This window comes from Nuphar pumila, chromosome 6 (genome assembly GCF_984573655.1).
Source record: "Nuphar pumila chromosome 6, dmNupPumi1.hap1.1, whole genome shotgun sequence".
Classification (NCBI taxonomy): Eukaryota; Viridiplantae; Streptophyta; class Magnoliopsida; order Nymphaeales; family Nymphaeaceae; genus Nuphar; species Nuphar pumila.
The window spans coordinates 108,048,858-108,064,677 of NC_143254.1; the positions used below are offsets into that span (position 1 = coordinate 108,048,858).

Below are 15,820 nucleotides of genomic sequence, written 5' to 3' on the forward strand. Positions count from 1 at the left end.
TTGGCTTTGATGTGCCCCCTTTTATTACACAGAAAGCAAGTAGGGATTGGCCTCTGTCTTTGTGAGTTGGTATATGAGTTGGGTGTAGGCAATAATCCACGACCGCCATGGCTACTTCTCCCTTGTGCTCCTTTTCCCTTGATATCATAGCTTCCTCGTCCTCGTGCATAAGTAACCCCTGTAGCAAGAACTTCTTGTGCCCTAGTTTGCATAGATGATTCTTCAGAAAATCCCTTTAGATTCATCTCATATTGTAACAATTTTGCGCGCAGATCTTCAAAGTTGGGCAGCTCAGGTAAACATAATAGAGAAGTGACAATCATATGATAGTCGTGTCCCAATCCACTGAGGGTTTGCTGTACCAAATCTTTATCAGAAACTGTACTTCCAACAACTGCTAACTGATCTGTGATAACCTTCATTTTGTTCAAATATTCCATGATAGACATGGAATCCTTTCTTAACATTTGAAATTCTCTTTTAAGAAACATAATCCTGGCCTGAGAAACCTGTGAGTATGTCTGAACTAGTCTGTTCCAAAGTTGCATGGCAGTGCAGTCATCTGGAATGGCTACAAGAACCTCTTGTGACAGTGTTGATGTAATATAAGCAACAAGCGCTTGGTCTCTTTTCATCCAAGCCACAAATTCAGGATTTCTAACATATACAGTAGTAGCTTCCCCTTTGCTGTCCCTTTCTTCTTGTGATAGGAACTCAGGAGGAATTGGAATAGATCCATCCAGGTATCCAGAAAGATCCTGACTCCTAATGAAAGGTATGATTTGCCTCTTCAAAGTCAAGAAATTACCATTATTTAATTTTTCAGACACGAGTTGACTGAGAAAACTGGAAGAAAGAACTGATTGACTAGGAAGTGAATTCATGTTTCACAGAATTAAGAAAGTATTCAGCACAATCTGCTTACACCTGCAGTTTTTTTTTTTTTGCAGGAGCTAACTCAGATCGATGCTATCAGACTGCAGAAACTAATTCAGATTGCTGATATGAAACAGAAATTGAATGTCAATCAGATTTCTGATTTGATATGAATGAAACAGAAAATGAATGTATCGGCTTGATTAAGGATGCAGGTGAATCAAAATAGGACCCTGCGTGATTAGATCACGCTGCTACCAACAGCAATAAACTAGGTATGCGAGTGACAGAATGAGAAATAGGACCCTGCGTGATTAGATCACGCTGTTATCAACCGCGATAAACTAGGTATTTGGGTCGAAAATCTGGATTGAGTTATTCAAGGGATAGAAAGAAGGCTGTGGAGTCGAAAATCCAAATCTGGATTGAGTTACTCAGGGGATAGAAAGAAGGTTGTGGGGGAACCGAGGTTCAGCCACCACCGAGGTAAAAGAAAAATAGAAAGAGGCGAAAAGAAGACTGTGGGAAGAAGAAGTCATATCTGAATCAGATCTGATTATCTTCAGATCTGATTGATATCAGATCTGATAGAGAAGAAAGGAATGTGAGGAGACAAAAATGGGTATTTCGTGAACCAAAAAAAAATGAAAATAGGGAACGGAGGGATATGTTCTTGACTTAGAAGAAGAAATCGAGAAGGATAGATCTATCAGACGTACCTTTGAGATCGATTCCAGTTTCAACTGAAGCGTGGCTCTGATACCATGTTAGATTTTGAATCTCCAGGTCCTTCCACGCGTGAGATCTGAAAAACAGAGAGAGAGAGAGAGAGAGAAAGAGAGAGAGAAGTTGGGAGAAACTGATACCCCTTCAGCAATAGGGTCGACTGCTGTGTATTCCTTCATATTAACAAGTGATTACAAAATTTTAGGGTACTAAAATACCCCTCATTACAATAATCAATATTACATAATGCCATTAATGAAGAAGTGGATGTCACGGGTCCTGGATCTTCAGATCCATGACCCGTAACCGAGAAAACACTTCTTTTCAAGGATATGGATAGAAAAGTAGGGATGTATTTTTATTCTAGTTCACTCTCATTTAATGCGGCTAGAAATCCTTATTGGAAGGATTTAGTAACATCTTTGACAAATTGTAATTTGAGTGGCTATATGCCTCCAAGCTCAGAAAAAATACGAACCACACTTCTTGCAAAAGAGAAGGCAAATGTGGAGAGGTTGCTGAAGATTAAAAAATATTCATGAGAGCAAAATAGAGTTTCTATTGTTTCTGATGGATGGACAAATATTCAAAGGCGTTAACCGATCAATTTCATTGTTTGTTCGCTTAGTGGCTCAATATTCTTGAAAGCAATTGATGCATCTGGGAAATATAAAAATGCAGAGTATTTGAAGGGGTTGTTTATAGAAGTCATAAAAGAAGTGGGTGATCAGAAAGTGGTACAAATCATTACAAACAACGCTACAGTTTGTAAAAATGCAGCATTGAGTTTGGAGAGTGAGTACCTTCATATTTTTTGGACTCCCTGTGTAGCACACAGCTTAAATCTGACCCTAAAGAATATCTGCAACTCCAAAGAAGAAAAAAGTTCACAAGCATATGCTTTATGTTCATGGATTGAAGATTTCGAAAGAAATGTCAAAAGCATTAAGAATTTTGTTGTTAACCACCATCATGCTAATGCTATATTTAATAGGCATTCTGACCTGAAATTGTTGAAGGTCGCTGGAACACATTTTGCGTCCATCATTATGATGATGAAGAGGATTAAAAAAGTGAAGAATGCTTTGGTTAACATGGTGACTAATGAAAATTGGACATTCTATTGTACTGATAATGATATCAAGGCTCAAGAAATTAAGAAATTGGACATTTTGAGACAGAGTGGTATACTTCTTAGCTTTATGCTTCTTGGCTTATTTTTATTTGTATTTGAAGGGTCAGTGCTTCTTGGCTTTATTAAGAAATGGCGGGCAAGTGATATTGGTCGTGTCCCTCAAAATTTAGACCCAGAGCTATCAAGACGTAGAAATATGTGTATGACAAGGCTTTTTCCATAAGCATAGCTTATACGTCAAGTCACACAAGAGTTTGAAAAAATTTCATCTTCAAGATTATATGGACCGGCATTATTCGCGAGAGAGGAGAATAATATAGATTCTATCACATAGTGGTCAACATTTGGATCAGAAACACCTCTTCTCCAACATCTTGCATTAAGATTGCTATCGCAGCCTGCTAGTTCATCTTGTTGTAAAAGAAATTGAAGCACATATTTTCAAATCTACAACATGAAGAGAAACAAACTCATCAGCAAACGTGCAGAAGATTTAGTATATGTTCATTCAAATCTTCGATTACTTTCGCGAACCAATGATGAATACAGATACTAATTTGCTCTCTTAGTTATTCGATTATTTCTTAGTTTTTCATTTAAATATACTTGTATTGTATTTAACATTTTCAAATTGAGTTTGTAACGCAGACAAGGAACATCCAAGTTTTGAGATGTAAACCCAGAAGAGTGTGACTTCGAGGGAGAGCATGATTTCAACATGACAAACATGGATTTAACTGAGCCCAATATTCCTTCTAATGATGCATTTGATGATAAAGAAGAAAATTATTAAGATCCATTACTTTATCGTCATATATATTATAGGATATACTTTTGGTATGTAATTTAGTTCTTTTCTGATTTACTTATTTGATTGATATTTAGGTTGATTTATTTTATTGTTTTACTTATTTGATTGATATTTAGGTTGATATATTGCATGCATGATGAATGATATTATGACAAAAGGTTTTTGAAAGTGCTGCACCCCCGCCCCCGCACCCATGTGACATAGTTTGTAATAAATAGTGGGGATATAATTGTGAATGACCAGGGTAGATAGGAAATTACATTTTTCTCTTTTGGGCATTTCCTTGTAGTGGGATGGAGGATATAATGAGTCTAAGTCCTCATGTGTGCCATCAAGTGTTGAAGGGTTTGATGGTAAATTAGAAGTGACACAGTCTGTCACCACATTGACCCATACGAGAAAATAAAGAATGACACAACCGTAGGTCACAAACCTCAAAAACAACCAGGTACATACAAAGACTTCTAAAGGATTGCACAGCATCACCCCACCAATGTATAAGACATTGTCAGATAGCTATAAATCATATAAAAGAACCTCATGCTTCACATACCAACTGAGAATGCTGACAGATATGTACCTTGTTTCCAACTTTGTAAGTTGTCTTTCCTTGGAGACGCTGATTCAGTATGTTAGTATGCCCTGACATAGCTTTCCTATCAGCTTCCATGTGAACCTGATTCATGGCATTGCATTCACTTTTAACTGTGGTTACATCAGCATAGTAAAAAACTAAAACTGTAAACACAATACAAAAATGATTAGTAGCATCTCAATAAAATTTGCCAAAAAGCAGACCAGAGATAGTAAGAAACTGCAGGATACAGATTGCAATTAATAATGAGAATAACCAAAACACAAGAAAACAAAAACAAAAAAAACATTTATTTATGAATTCATTCAAGTCACACCAGACAACTTTCACGACACTCAGTCATCTCATCCTAAATTTCTCATGGCAAAATTCTCCCATCAATTTGCAGTTATTTTTAGAGATTTTGCAATGGACATTTTTCATGGATTGGAATAGAAAAAAAAGTGTCTTAGCTACTTAAGTACTTAGTAGAGAAGAATTATTCAGAGGCTAGCAGAGATCCAAAAAGGTCAACCAAAAGAGAAGACTGTCGTCATGCACTGAATAAAGAATAGAAAATGTGTAACCTAGGAAGGCTTACGAAAAAGCCACTTCTAGGAATAAAGCTGCTATACTGAACTGGAGCTCCCCTACATAGAGAATTACATGAGCATGACATCCAACCTTTGTGCGTATAAAAGGAAGACATCATATACTGATCAATGCAAGCCCAATTCCATGTACGACAATAATAAGATACACTAAATCCAAATGCCCTAAGTAGGTCCTGTGACACAAAGCTAATCAAACTGAAAACCCAAATCCAACATCCACAAGAATTACACTGCCATTGAAGTCTCCTCTATGACGCCTACCCATATTTCATCTCTGCTATTGCAGAGCAAGCCAAAACTGGTCTATCAAGATGAAGGGCTTTCATTCACTAGCAAGTTTTATCTCCACCCTACCTCCACTCTCTACCCAATGCCTCCACTTAATTTGAAAAAAAAAGCTAAAACCTTTTCTTGAGATATCTTCCAAATTGTTGACTGAAGTATTCATATCAGTGGCATCTATTCAAGAAACCATCATAAGTCTATGTAACATGGACTCTTCTAAAAGGCCAACGCACCCATGTTGCACACGCGGCCGTGTGGGTGTGGCACTTGGACATGGCTTCGACAATGTCAGGTGCAGTATATATATATATATATATATATATATATATATATATATATATATATATATATATATATATATATATACACGCACCCAAGATTTTTGAAACTGCCATGTTGCACCCTTAAGGCATACCCAGTAAGTTCAGAAAACCAACTTATATCAACAATTTAATTAATTAAACAAAAGAAATACCCGTTCCCTAATAGTTGCCAATAGACCGTCATTCCACTGTTCCCCATCCAAATGCAGCTCTACAAAATGAGGAAACAAGTGGTTAATTAGATGAAAAAAAGGCTATTCATGAAAGCAAAGAAAGCAGTAAATTGCAATACACACTCCTGTGATTTAAAAGTTGCTCAAATGGTAAGGTCGCATCAGCAATCATCAGTTTTGCATGTGGAAACTCTTTAAGGAAAATGCCATTCTAGAGTATTATCAAAAATTTGCTTTTTTAGGCAGGGATCCCTAACTATTTCTCAATAGGTTGAAATGATTCCTCTTCAACAAGAGAGACAGCAGATTCAATTGAAACAGGACATCATAAGGAGACCAGTTCTCCTGTAATCATAATGACAACCTTCTCTTTCTGTTGCTGCACATATATTAGAACAAGGAAGAAATACAAACAAAACTACATTATCATCCTCTCACTGATTGAAATCTTTCTGATGCACTAGCCTATTACACACCAATCATCAAGAAGACTGATCTTTCATCTCTTTAATAGCTACCACAATGCACTTCAGCTATTTCAATGGTTGCCAGTCGAGGAAGCGATACAGGAACCGGAAGCAGAAAGTGAGGCACTTTCAAAATTTTAGGAAGCGGGAAGCATGGGACGACTTAGAAGCGAATCAGAAATTGTCTCGGAAGCGACCTAGGAAGCGAGGGGAAGCAAAAAAAGAGAAAAATAAAATAAAAAGTAAAAATACAAAAAAAATGAAAAAGAGTGGAAGTGTGCTTCCCATAAATGGGAAGCGCGTTTCACTTAAATAGGAAGCACACTTCCCAAAAAAAATTGGCGCTTCCCAGTGCATTTCGGAAGCGCGAATTGTCGCGCTTCCAAAACGTACTTCGGGAAAGCGCACTTCCCCACTTGCCTAGGCATTTCCGGTAACTCCGATCACGATGCCCAAAAGTATCCTCTTAAGATGTTAAAACTAGTAGTCCTGCTAAGTTTTGCCCACAAGCAACACTGATACTGCCTAACTATAAGGCGGTTGTTATTTGAAAATCCATGCCTCAGGCGGCACTAGATTTTACCTACTGTTTTCACTTGGATGTTGGGTTTCTTGAGGTGCAAATAGAAAGACAAATGATGGAAAGTTGCCACCTGTAATCTTGACAAGACTCCCTTGGACAATCTTTGAAAGTACTTCAGATCCATATGCAAATGTGAAATTCTTCTGTGATCTTAGTGTTCACAAACTCCTGTGAATTTTCATGATTAATTATAATGCATTAAATATGTAAAAAAACATACTGTGAATAAAAGAACAAATGAGGGCATACAGGCCAAAAAAATTATTGCATTTAAAACCTTTTTAAAATGCCAATGGCACTTCAAAAGATGGTATAATCACACCTTTTTAACCACTATATTTTCTGATTAAATGATATAAAAAGGTAATCATTCATTTTAGCATTTGTTTTATACTAGCATGTTTTAATTTTAAGTTTTTAACAAAGAAAGGTAACGGTTGTGTAAAATTTTCATGGCTTTAGTTATTTTAATGTTTATTCTAATTAAAATTTTAATCAAGAGGAACATAATGAATCTTTGCAACCCTTCTGGACTGTCACACAGCGGAAACAACATAACAAAGCGAAAGAAAGTATTGTATCATATAAAAAAATTGTAAATTTTGAAAAAAAAAAGATAAAAAAATGAGAAAAAATATCAAAAATTCAAAAAATCATAACACACAAAACTATGATGAAATGCACAAAATAAAACCATAAAATCACATATGAAGCATTTATGTCTCTATGAGCTACATAAGACATCATCAATCATTGACTATCTCACAAGAACAATGCAAAATATTAATATCTTGCAATTAAGAACATGCCACAATCTTAACTCACTTGAGCTAAAAAAAATGGTGAAAATGTACTCTTGATGAAATCGCAAAAGCCCTCTCATTGCATACGGATCGGCCCCCAAATCGCTCTCACGGCTCCTAGGCTGCATTGATACCTCTCTAATGGCCTCTACACAAATGAGGGAGTTGGCCCTCAAGAGGTGTGTAAAACCCAAAAACGCAAAATTATTTTTCGACCCTTTTTAAAGTGCATCGTCATTGTATCATACGATATAGATATGATACGCACTCGTATAGCGATACGAGTGTATATCGTATTGTTTTTCTAAAAAGTAACGATATGTATCATAGTGTATCGTACGATACGGACAACATTGGTTAGAGGGACAGCTGGAAGGCCCACATACCCATGTCGACACGCCTGGACACAGGTACAGCTACCAGGTGCGGCATGGGTATGTGATGGATTTGGATCAGGTCGGGTCTGTCAGTACCCAACCCAAATATCAAATAAGGAGAGAGATAGAGAGAAAGAGTATCGTTCTTCTTCTCAGCATGACCTACTCGAAAGAGTGAACCAGTGAGAGCAAGAGAGAGAGGGGGCTGATGAGGGACGAAAGCCCCTTTTCGTCCTCTCCCCCTTACATGTCCACCCCCAGCTATATATATATATATATATATATATATATATATATATATATATATATATATATATATATATATATATATATATATATATAGTCGTGTCCCCATACCCGCAATTTTTGAAATTGTTGTGCCATACCCGCACATGTACCCGTACCCATGTGACATACCTTCAATGTGAAGAGAAGACTTAAAACCTTAGTACAAACTTTTCAAGTATTCTCAACAAATGATGGCTTGTTTATCAAAATAAAACTTTTGATTGAGCCCTCCAATGATTTAAACATCTAATGCAGCTAACCAAAATCTTAAATAGCAATTCTCCTTCCAACTCCACTCCCAATTGTAAGAGGAAAGATTGGCAAGTGCTTCAGAAATTTGCAACACATTGATTATTTAATTAATGTCTGAACAAAGATTTGGAGTCAAACCTACCTTCAGTTTGAGCAGCAAGTGCCGCATCAAACTCCTTTTGAAGGCGATCAGAAATCAATTTATCGGAATCTCTGCAGCAAGAAGAAAAAATACTTCATTCAATTTTCCAAATGCACTGAAAGAGCAACTGAAATGAACATGCTAGCGACAGATAATGAAAACCCTTTGGAAATATAAAATTAACGTTATAGTCATGTCATGCGGACATATGATTTTTGCTATTGTATCTAGTACCACAACACGTCAAGTGACATGCTTTTGATACGCATGCCATTGAACTATTGAGGCGATATCCCTCTACACTTTTTGGGAGTAAAAATTAATGCTTGAGGTTGAAAGTATCGGAGCCAAAGAAAAACTTATCAATCTAAGGGCAGCCATGACTTGTGTTGCATGAGATACCTTGTAAGGCGGTCACTCAGTTGTTCATGCTTTTTCAGGATATTTGACACTGTAATGAAAATGGGGCAAATTAAAAGGTTTCAAGAAACAATATGAACCAAGCAAACTGCAAACTAAAATTGAATTAGTTTAAATGAAGCAGTTTGAGATCCTTACATCTGGCTCGGGTAGTCTCCAATCGAAAATCCTCTTCCTGTGCAAAACTCTATAGCAAAGAAAAAAGGGACGGTTACCTTGTTAAAATTGCTTCTTCTTGCAAAACTTTGCTCAAGGTTTCAGATAATTTAATACTAGACAATCATGATTTGCCGCTTCCAGCTAATGAAAGAGCTTATTCTACATACGAATTAGCTTGTCTGAATAAAAGGGTAGCTCCCCACAACTTTTGTCTAAATTATGTTATTATGTAATCTCTCTATCTCTCTAGACATCAAAAGGGGACAATACAAACAGATAAAATGAGAACTGAATACTGGATGAAAGGGCTGGAATTGGCAAGCAACCAATGCAGAATATTTTGAGGTACAAAACTAATGAGCTAGAAATCATAGGTGCAAGTTGTATTGACACGATCTAACCACATAGATGTGTTCATCATGGCTTGTTTGCTAAGGATCAACCCTTGGATAGTGCTTTTCTGATGCAAAAATGTGATCTTTTGAGTTATGAAATTTTGGCACATTGTGGGTCATTGATTTTTTGACCCCTTTAAAAACCTAATTACTTGTCATAATCACATGATTCAAAACAAGATTTCAAATATGTCACAGGGATTCGGCCAGGAGGGTGCCGTACCGCATCAACGTGCAACTCGGGTGTGGCACCCGGTGCGGTCAAGCTGACCCTGGGTTAGCACCCAGGGTCATAAAAGTCCAAATCTGGACTTCGCCGTACCGCACCTGCAGCTATGTAACATAGGTTTTCTACTCATTAGTTCCGTACCTTCATTAGTAGTCAATATTAACCCTATATATATATATATATATATATATATATATATATATATATATATATATATTCTGCAAATGTTATTGCTCTAAAACATTGCTCCTGTGACAACTTACAAAGCAATAGAGCACCTAACAGATTGGGTGTATAATATAGGCTAACTCAGCGAGTAACAGAACAAAGGGTCAACATGGTCAAAGAAAATAAACAAAAAAAGAAATTAGGTTCCTTACCACTTCTCCAGATAAAGCGTGTGATGGTCTCTTTGGGTGCTCCAGCTGCTACAAGATCACACAATTGCAAAGTGATTCGTAACAGCATACAATACATAATAAAAATAAATTTTACAAATGCAAGTATAAGCATATGCCGTGGGTAAGGAATCAAATGCAAATACTAATGCTTATATTATGTACTTATCAATATGTCCTTCTCCTCAAAACAAGCTTACATAAGAAACCCATCTACATACGTAACATTACCCGCGCCCCTTAAAACTATAAAGAACCTTTCACAGATAACTCGTACAGGAAGAGAGTTCGTTCGACGATAAATAATGCACAATTAGAAAACAATCCGTTACGCAGAAACCCTAATTACCTGGCGCCAGGGCCGGCTCGCCTCTTTGAGATTTGAGGCCATCGCCTAGGGCCTCAAATGAAAAATATATATACAACGCTTATATTTCACATGCTGAGGGTCTCCCATGAAACATGGCACATGCTGAGGGCCTCCAATAAAAAAAAATATGGAGAAATATGGGCCTCCAATGAAATATGTCTAGGGCCTCAACTTCTCTTGAGCCGCCCCTGCCTGGCGCCCATGCTCCCTTGCTCAAACAAGAAGAAACCGTAGAGAAAACCCAATGAAATAGGAGAAAAATCACCACGCCTTCGATGAAATCGTTTCGGAAAGACGATGGGAAACACATAAAAAGATCGGAAATGGAGTTCAGAGGTGGGGAGAAAATGAAGAAAAATGGGTGGGAAAAAATCAGAAGAGAATCGCTCACCTTGAAGGACTCCTCTCCGACGGGACGCTTCGTCCTCTCGCCTTTCTTCCTCACCGACTCCTCCTTCTCTGCCTCCATCTCTCTCTCTCTCTCTTGGCTTCGGGAGGGGAGGGCCACTTTTTCACCGCGAGCCCTCCCAAAGTTGTCCGATGGATAACCGCTGTGGTCCGCTACCTTTTATGGATCGGTTATGGTAAGGGGTCGATGCCACTCATAAATTCCGCATCGGTATTTTACTGAGTGCCAGGGATGTAAACGGTTCGGATTCGGATCTGAGGTGGTCAATACCAAATTCGACTAATCAAATGTTGGTTAAACGGATTCGGATTCAGATGGTGACAAGCTCATACTAGATCTTCTCTTTTACATGTAAACGGATTCAGATCAGATATGCGTCAAATTCAGATATGCCTCGGATTTCGTAACAAAAAATCAAAACGATGTTCGCATACTATTGTAATCGGATATTGGCTTACCAAATACAAATAAACCGAAACAAATTCAGTCAGATATCCGATAAAATCCAGTTCATCCACATCCTTAACCGGCACGGAATATCTCACAATAAATTAAAACTTTTCATTTTTTGTGTTAAATTCTCTAGACTTTCTTATGTATTGGGTTAATAGTGTGATATTTTAGGAACAAGCATTGATTTGAATTATCATGTTGCTTTGAAGATTACTCTACACATAGTTGCCAGAGACGGGTCCGGATACTGGTACAGGTGCAAGATACTGGTACAGGTATGCAAGGCCCTCAATTTTTATTGAAACGTGTATTTAAAAAAATTAGTATGAGTCTCTAATAAACATTGAAACCATAAGCACACTTCTCTCACTTTCATTAAGCTGCCACATGAGGTTACTTATTTATTTTTTAATCTAAATATGATTTTTTATTGTTTATGTCAATGTCATGATGAGATGTAATTTTCACGAATTGGTACATTCTAGAAAATTACATCTCATCATGACATTGATATAAACAATAAAAAATCATATTTAGATTAAAAAATAAATAAGTAACCTCATGTGGCAGCTAATGAAAGTGAGAGAAGTGTGCTTATGGTTTCAATGGGAGTAAGCTAGATCTACACATATAACAAAGGTGTAAGAGGAGGCCGTAGAGGTCATATTATCCCATGTCTTACTTTGTTTGAGAGGAATACATGTAATGCCTACAAATTTTTTATAATTATTCAATAAATAAAAATAATTTTTTATGTTGTAAATTTGGGTTAAATTTTTATTTGAATTAAAATTTAAATTTGAATGTCAATCTCAATTGGATTTGAATTTCATTTGAAATTTAATTTCAATTTGAAGTTGAATTCCAATTTGAGATTTAATTCTAATTTGAATTTCAGTTTCAATTAAATTTGGATTTGAATCTAAATTTGAATTTGAGATTTAATTAAATTTGGATTTGAATTGGAGGTGAATTGGAAATTGAGATTTAATTGATTTTGGATTTTAATTAGATTCGAATTAAATTTGGATTGGATTCTAATTTGAATTTAATTTGAAAAGTTAATTTGAAATTTTTAATTTAATTAAGGAATATTGGATCCATAAGGTAGGACGCCGCCCATGTGGGCCCCTCCTACTTGTCCAAGATCTCTTACTTTTTCAACTCTTAATTATCTAGAAATCTCTACTTTGATTAAAGTCTAAATATCTAATTAGTTTCTTAATCCATTAAGGAACCTAGTTGGGTAAGATATTTAAAAGCTTTCTTATTATGTATGAATTCATTTTAGTCTAAGATTTTTAAATAAACATCTAGTTTAAGAGTAATACCAATGAGGTTATAAAAGAAAGAGATTTCTCTCCCCTCTCAGACACCCCCTACCTATGATTTTTTCTACTCTCTCTCTCTCTCTCTCTCTCTCTCTCTCTCTCTATATATATATATATATATATATATATATATATATATATATCCTTCTTCCTTCCACACACCCTTGCTTGGAGGAAGTGTTTGAAGGTCTGGTGTGGCTGGTGAGGTTGCATCTTAATGGTGCACGTACATAGGAGAAGGTTTGGTTGGTGTTCATGTTTATTTTTCGATTTTGAGATAGGTACACATAACCTTGCATGTATTTATGAAACTAGATACATGAACATGTGAATGGTTCTTATATATATATATATATATATATATATATATATATATATATATATATATAGAGAGAGAGAGAGAGAGAGATTCACCTAAGAAATGATATGTATTGAGCATGGAAGTTTTTTATAAACTAAAATCCTTTTTTCAAAAATAGTTTTTGAGAAAAATATATTTTATTAAATAAAAATATTGTATCTTGTGTTTGGTTCATGTTATGAATTAGATCTCTATATTTTTAGCATGCATGCATATAATGTGTTTATGTTGAATCAAAATCATTAGATGCATGTTCTTGATGTTTTCTTATGAAAATCATAAAATTCTTTATGTGTTTTTTTAAAATGAAAGTATGCCTCTTCTCTTGTCTTTGATAATAATCACAACTTTATGACCATACTTTTCTTCTTATATATACAACAACTGATGTCATTAAACCCTTAAATTTCAGACATTTTCTTCTTATGCAACAAGTAATGCCTTTAAACCCTCAACCCCCTTTTTGGGGCTTAATATAGATGATAGTTTTTTGCAGATTGACCAATCTCTTGTGCCGATTAGTCCTTTTTTCAAACGTCATCACCTCTCTCTCTCTCTCATGATTCTATATATTTATGTCACAAAAAATAAAGAAATAAAGAAGGTTTGTTGTTTATTGGGACAGAGCAGAGTTCTTTTTGTCCAGCAGTCCAAGACCATCAATGTGGAGCCTAGTTAGGGATTTCCTTGGTAGAAAAAAAAAACTAGTCCGCATATTTTGTCCACTAAGAAGTATTCAAATGAGCATGCTTAATTTGCCCATGATTTGAAACCATACTAGATTATAATGGTTCATGTTTTTTCTTTTTGAGAATATTATGAAATAAATTGAGAATAATGATACTTCAAAGTTGGTTATTAATTAGTCATTAGGTTGTTGCAATGGCATACTCTAATGTATAAGTTTGGCATCTTTTTCTAACATTTGTGCTAAATTTCATGTTATGAAACAAAACTACAAACCTTCATATTTGTGTCAATGAGTGTATTTCAGTATCAGCTGAGAAACACTTTAATTTTGAAGTGATGAGGGCATCGTTTTCATATGAAATCATTGAGGAAAGAAATCTAGACCAACAGTAAAATTGAAAATACTCTCTACAAATGACCATGAGAACGAGATGAATACAGGTGAGCAAATACCAGGGCTGAGGCAGTATCTAATCATCATCCCTGATGCCCTGTCTCATGACCTCTCAGCTCCATTGAAAGCCTTCGATCAAGTCTCTCTGGTTCCTTCATCCCTATATTTCCTACAAGTACTCTATTGTATAAGTTTTGTTCATCTACTTTCTAGGTAATTGAGGAGATGACTAACTCCTCCTTTTGTCGCCTAATGTTATGAATTTATCTTAATGTCAATGACTCCACGAGCATACCAGCAATTGGTCGCTGACATGCCTCATTAAGCACAATGAATTCATGCAGTCTAAAACTAGAGTGGAGTTCCACTTCGCTGCTCATTTTTCTTCTTCGGCTCTGTTTGGGAGCATTGAAATTGGAAGGTGAAGTTTCCCCAACAACCTCTTCTGTTTGGGAGAAGTATATTCTAGTTTCCTCAACACCTGTTTGTGAACAGCGGCATGGATCCTCCTCCATGGTAGAATTCTTGAAGACCTTTATTCTTTCAAAGAAATAAGATTCTGTATATGTAAAAACATAATTTTTATTGGTGGTAAAAGTGTTTATTTAGAGGTTGTTTCTTTTATGGATATCGATTTTCATGGATGTGTTCTTAGTTCATTTCATCCTTTCTTAAATAAAAATCTGTACATGTCTATTTTATGCTAAAACATAATTTATTTTATGATAATTTATTTTATGATAACTATAGTTCGTTACATGTTGGTTGATGTTTCATAAATATCCCCTTGAAGAAGCATTTGGATGTTGGTTTAATTGCTAGATTTAAATTTTCTTTATGCATGCATATCACTTGAAAAAAAAAATCTGAATATTTTCTTCTAATATATTAGCATGCTCATGCTTGCATAATAGTTCTTGAACATGCATAATACATATGCTTGCAGGCATGTATACGAATGAATGCATTCATAGACTTTTAAATCTGAAATATGCATGCCTTCAAAAGCCCTGTAAAATTTATGTTATTGCTGGCCATGCTTACCTTTTTTGATAGTCAATATTGGGCTCAATAACAGTCCGACCGAGTCATGCTCAGCTGGCCTATCATAGCATGGCAGACCTGCACAGGTGCAGCCTATGCAGAGCTGCTGCCATGATGTTTTGTAAAAGGGAAAGAGATAGTTCTGGAAAAAAAATTGCCTAGGGTCACGGTTTTTCCCTGTTGGGCTAGAACCATGTCGAGCCTCACAAGCAGGCTGGCAGGGCATGACCAAGTCTGGCAGCACTCGTAGGTAAAAGGATGTTGCAACTTCGAAACCCATAAGTTGGTAGGGGTATGCGCTTGCCTTTCAGGAAGAGAGAGAGAAGAATTGAAATTTGTATCTTCCAATTCAAAATCTTGGCTATTTTGATGAATAAACTTGGGTTGGATCGCATTTGGGGAATGAACCTCCAGAGTGAAATTCCACATCACAAAACACCAAGCGATTGATGATAGAAAAGGGTAAAACACTCAGCGGATTCATGCCGGTCATACAATGAGTTGATGACCCATGTTTGAACAAAAAAAGTTCCCGATTCATCATCACCAACCTTCAACCTGTACTTTTGCTGCCATAAGAATTGGATTAAAGGAAACTGAAAGCGGCATAACACATCCCCCATCTTTTTCTTCACACACACACACACACACACACACATATATATATATATATATATATATATATATATATATATATATATATATATATATATATATATATATATATATATATATATA

The 15,820-nt window shown here is 35.9% G+C and overlaps 1 protein-coding gene across 2 annotated transcripts in view; it reads right to left on the reverse strand.

Moving 5' to 3' along the window:
- LOC149835612 (centromere protein O) overlaps positions 1 to 10,935 on the reverse strand; it is a 30,784-nt gene extending 19,849 nt beyond the window's left edge. The window contains exons 1-7 of one of the 2 annotated variants that reach the window (XM_090008630.1): positions 10,792 to 10,935; positions 10,013 to 10,060; positions 8,988 to 9,036; positions 8,832 to 8,880; positions 8,430 to 8,500; positions 5,497 to 5,555; positions 4,129 to 4,224 (exon numbers count right to left, since the gene is read on the reverse strand). In XM_090008630.1, coding sequence (XP_089864756.1) covers positions 4,129 to 4,224; positions 5,497 to 5,555; positions 8,430 to 8,500; positions 8,832 to 8,880; positions 8,988 to 9,036; positions 10,013 to 10,060; positions 10,792 to 10,869 — 450 coding nt within the window. In that variant the 5' untranslated portion in view covers positions 10,870 to 10,935. The remainder of the gene's footprint in view (positions 1 to 4,128; positions 4,225 to 5,496; positions 5,556 to 8,429; positions 8,501 to 8,831; positions 8,881 to 8,987; positions 9,037 to 10,012; positions 10,061 to 10,791) is intronic. The other variant, XM_090008631.1, reaches the window with a different exon arrangement.
- Positions 10,936 to 15,820: the final 4,885 nt, after the last annotated feature.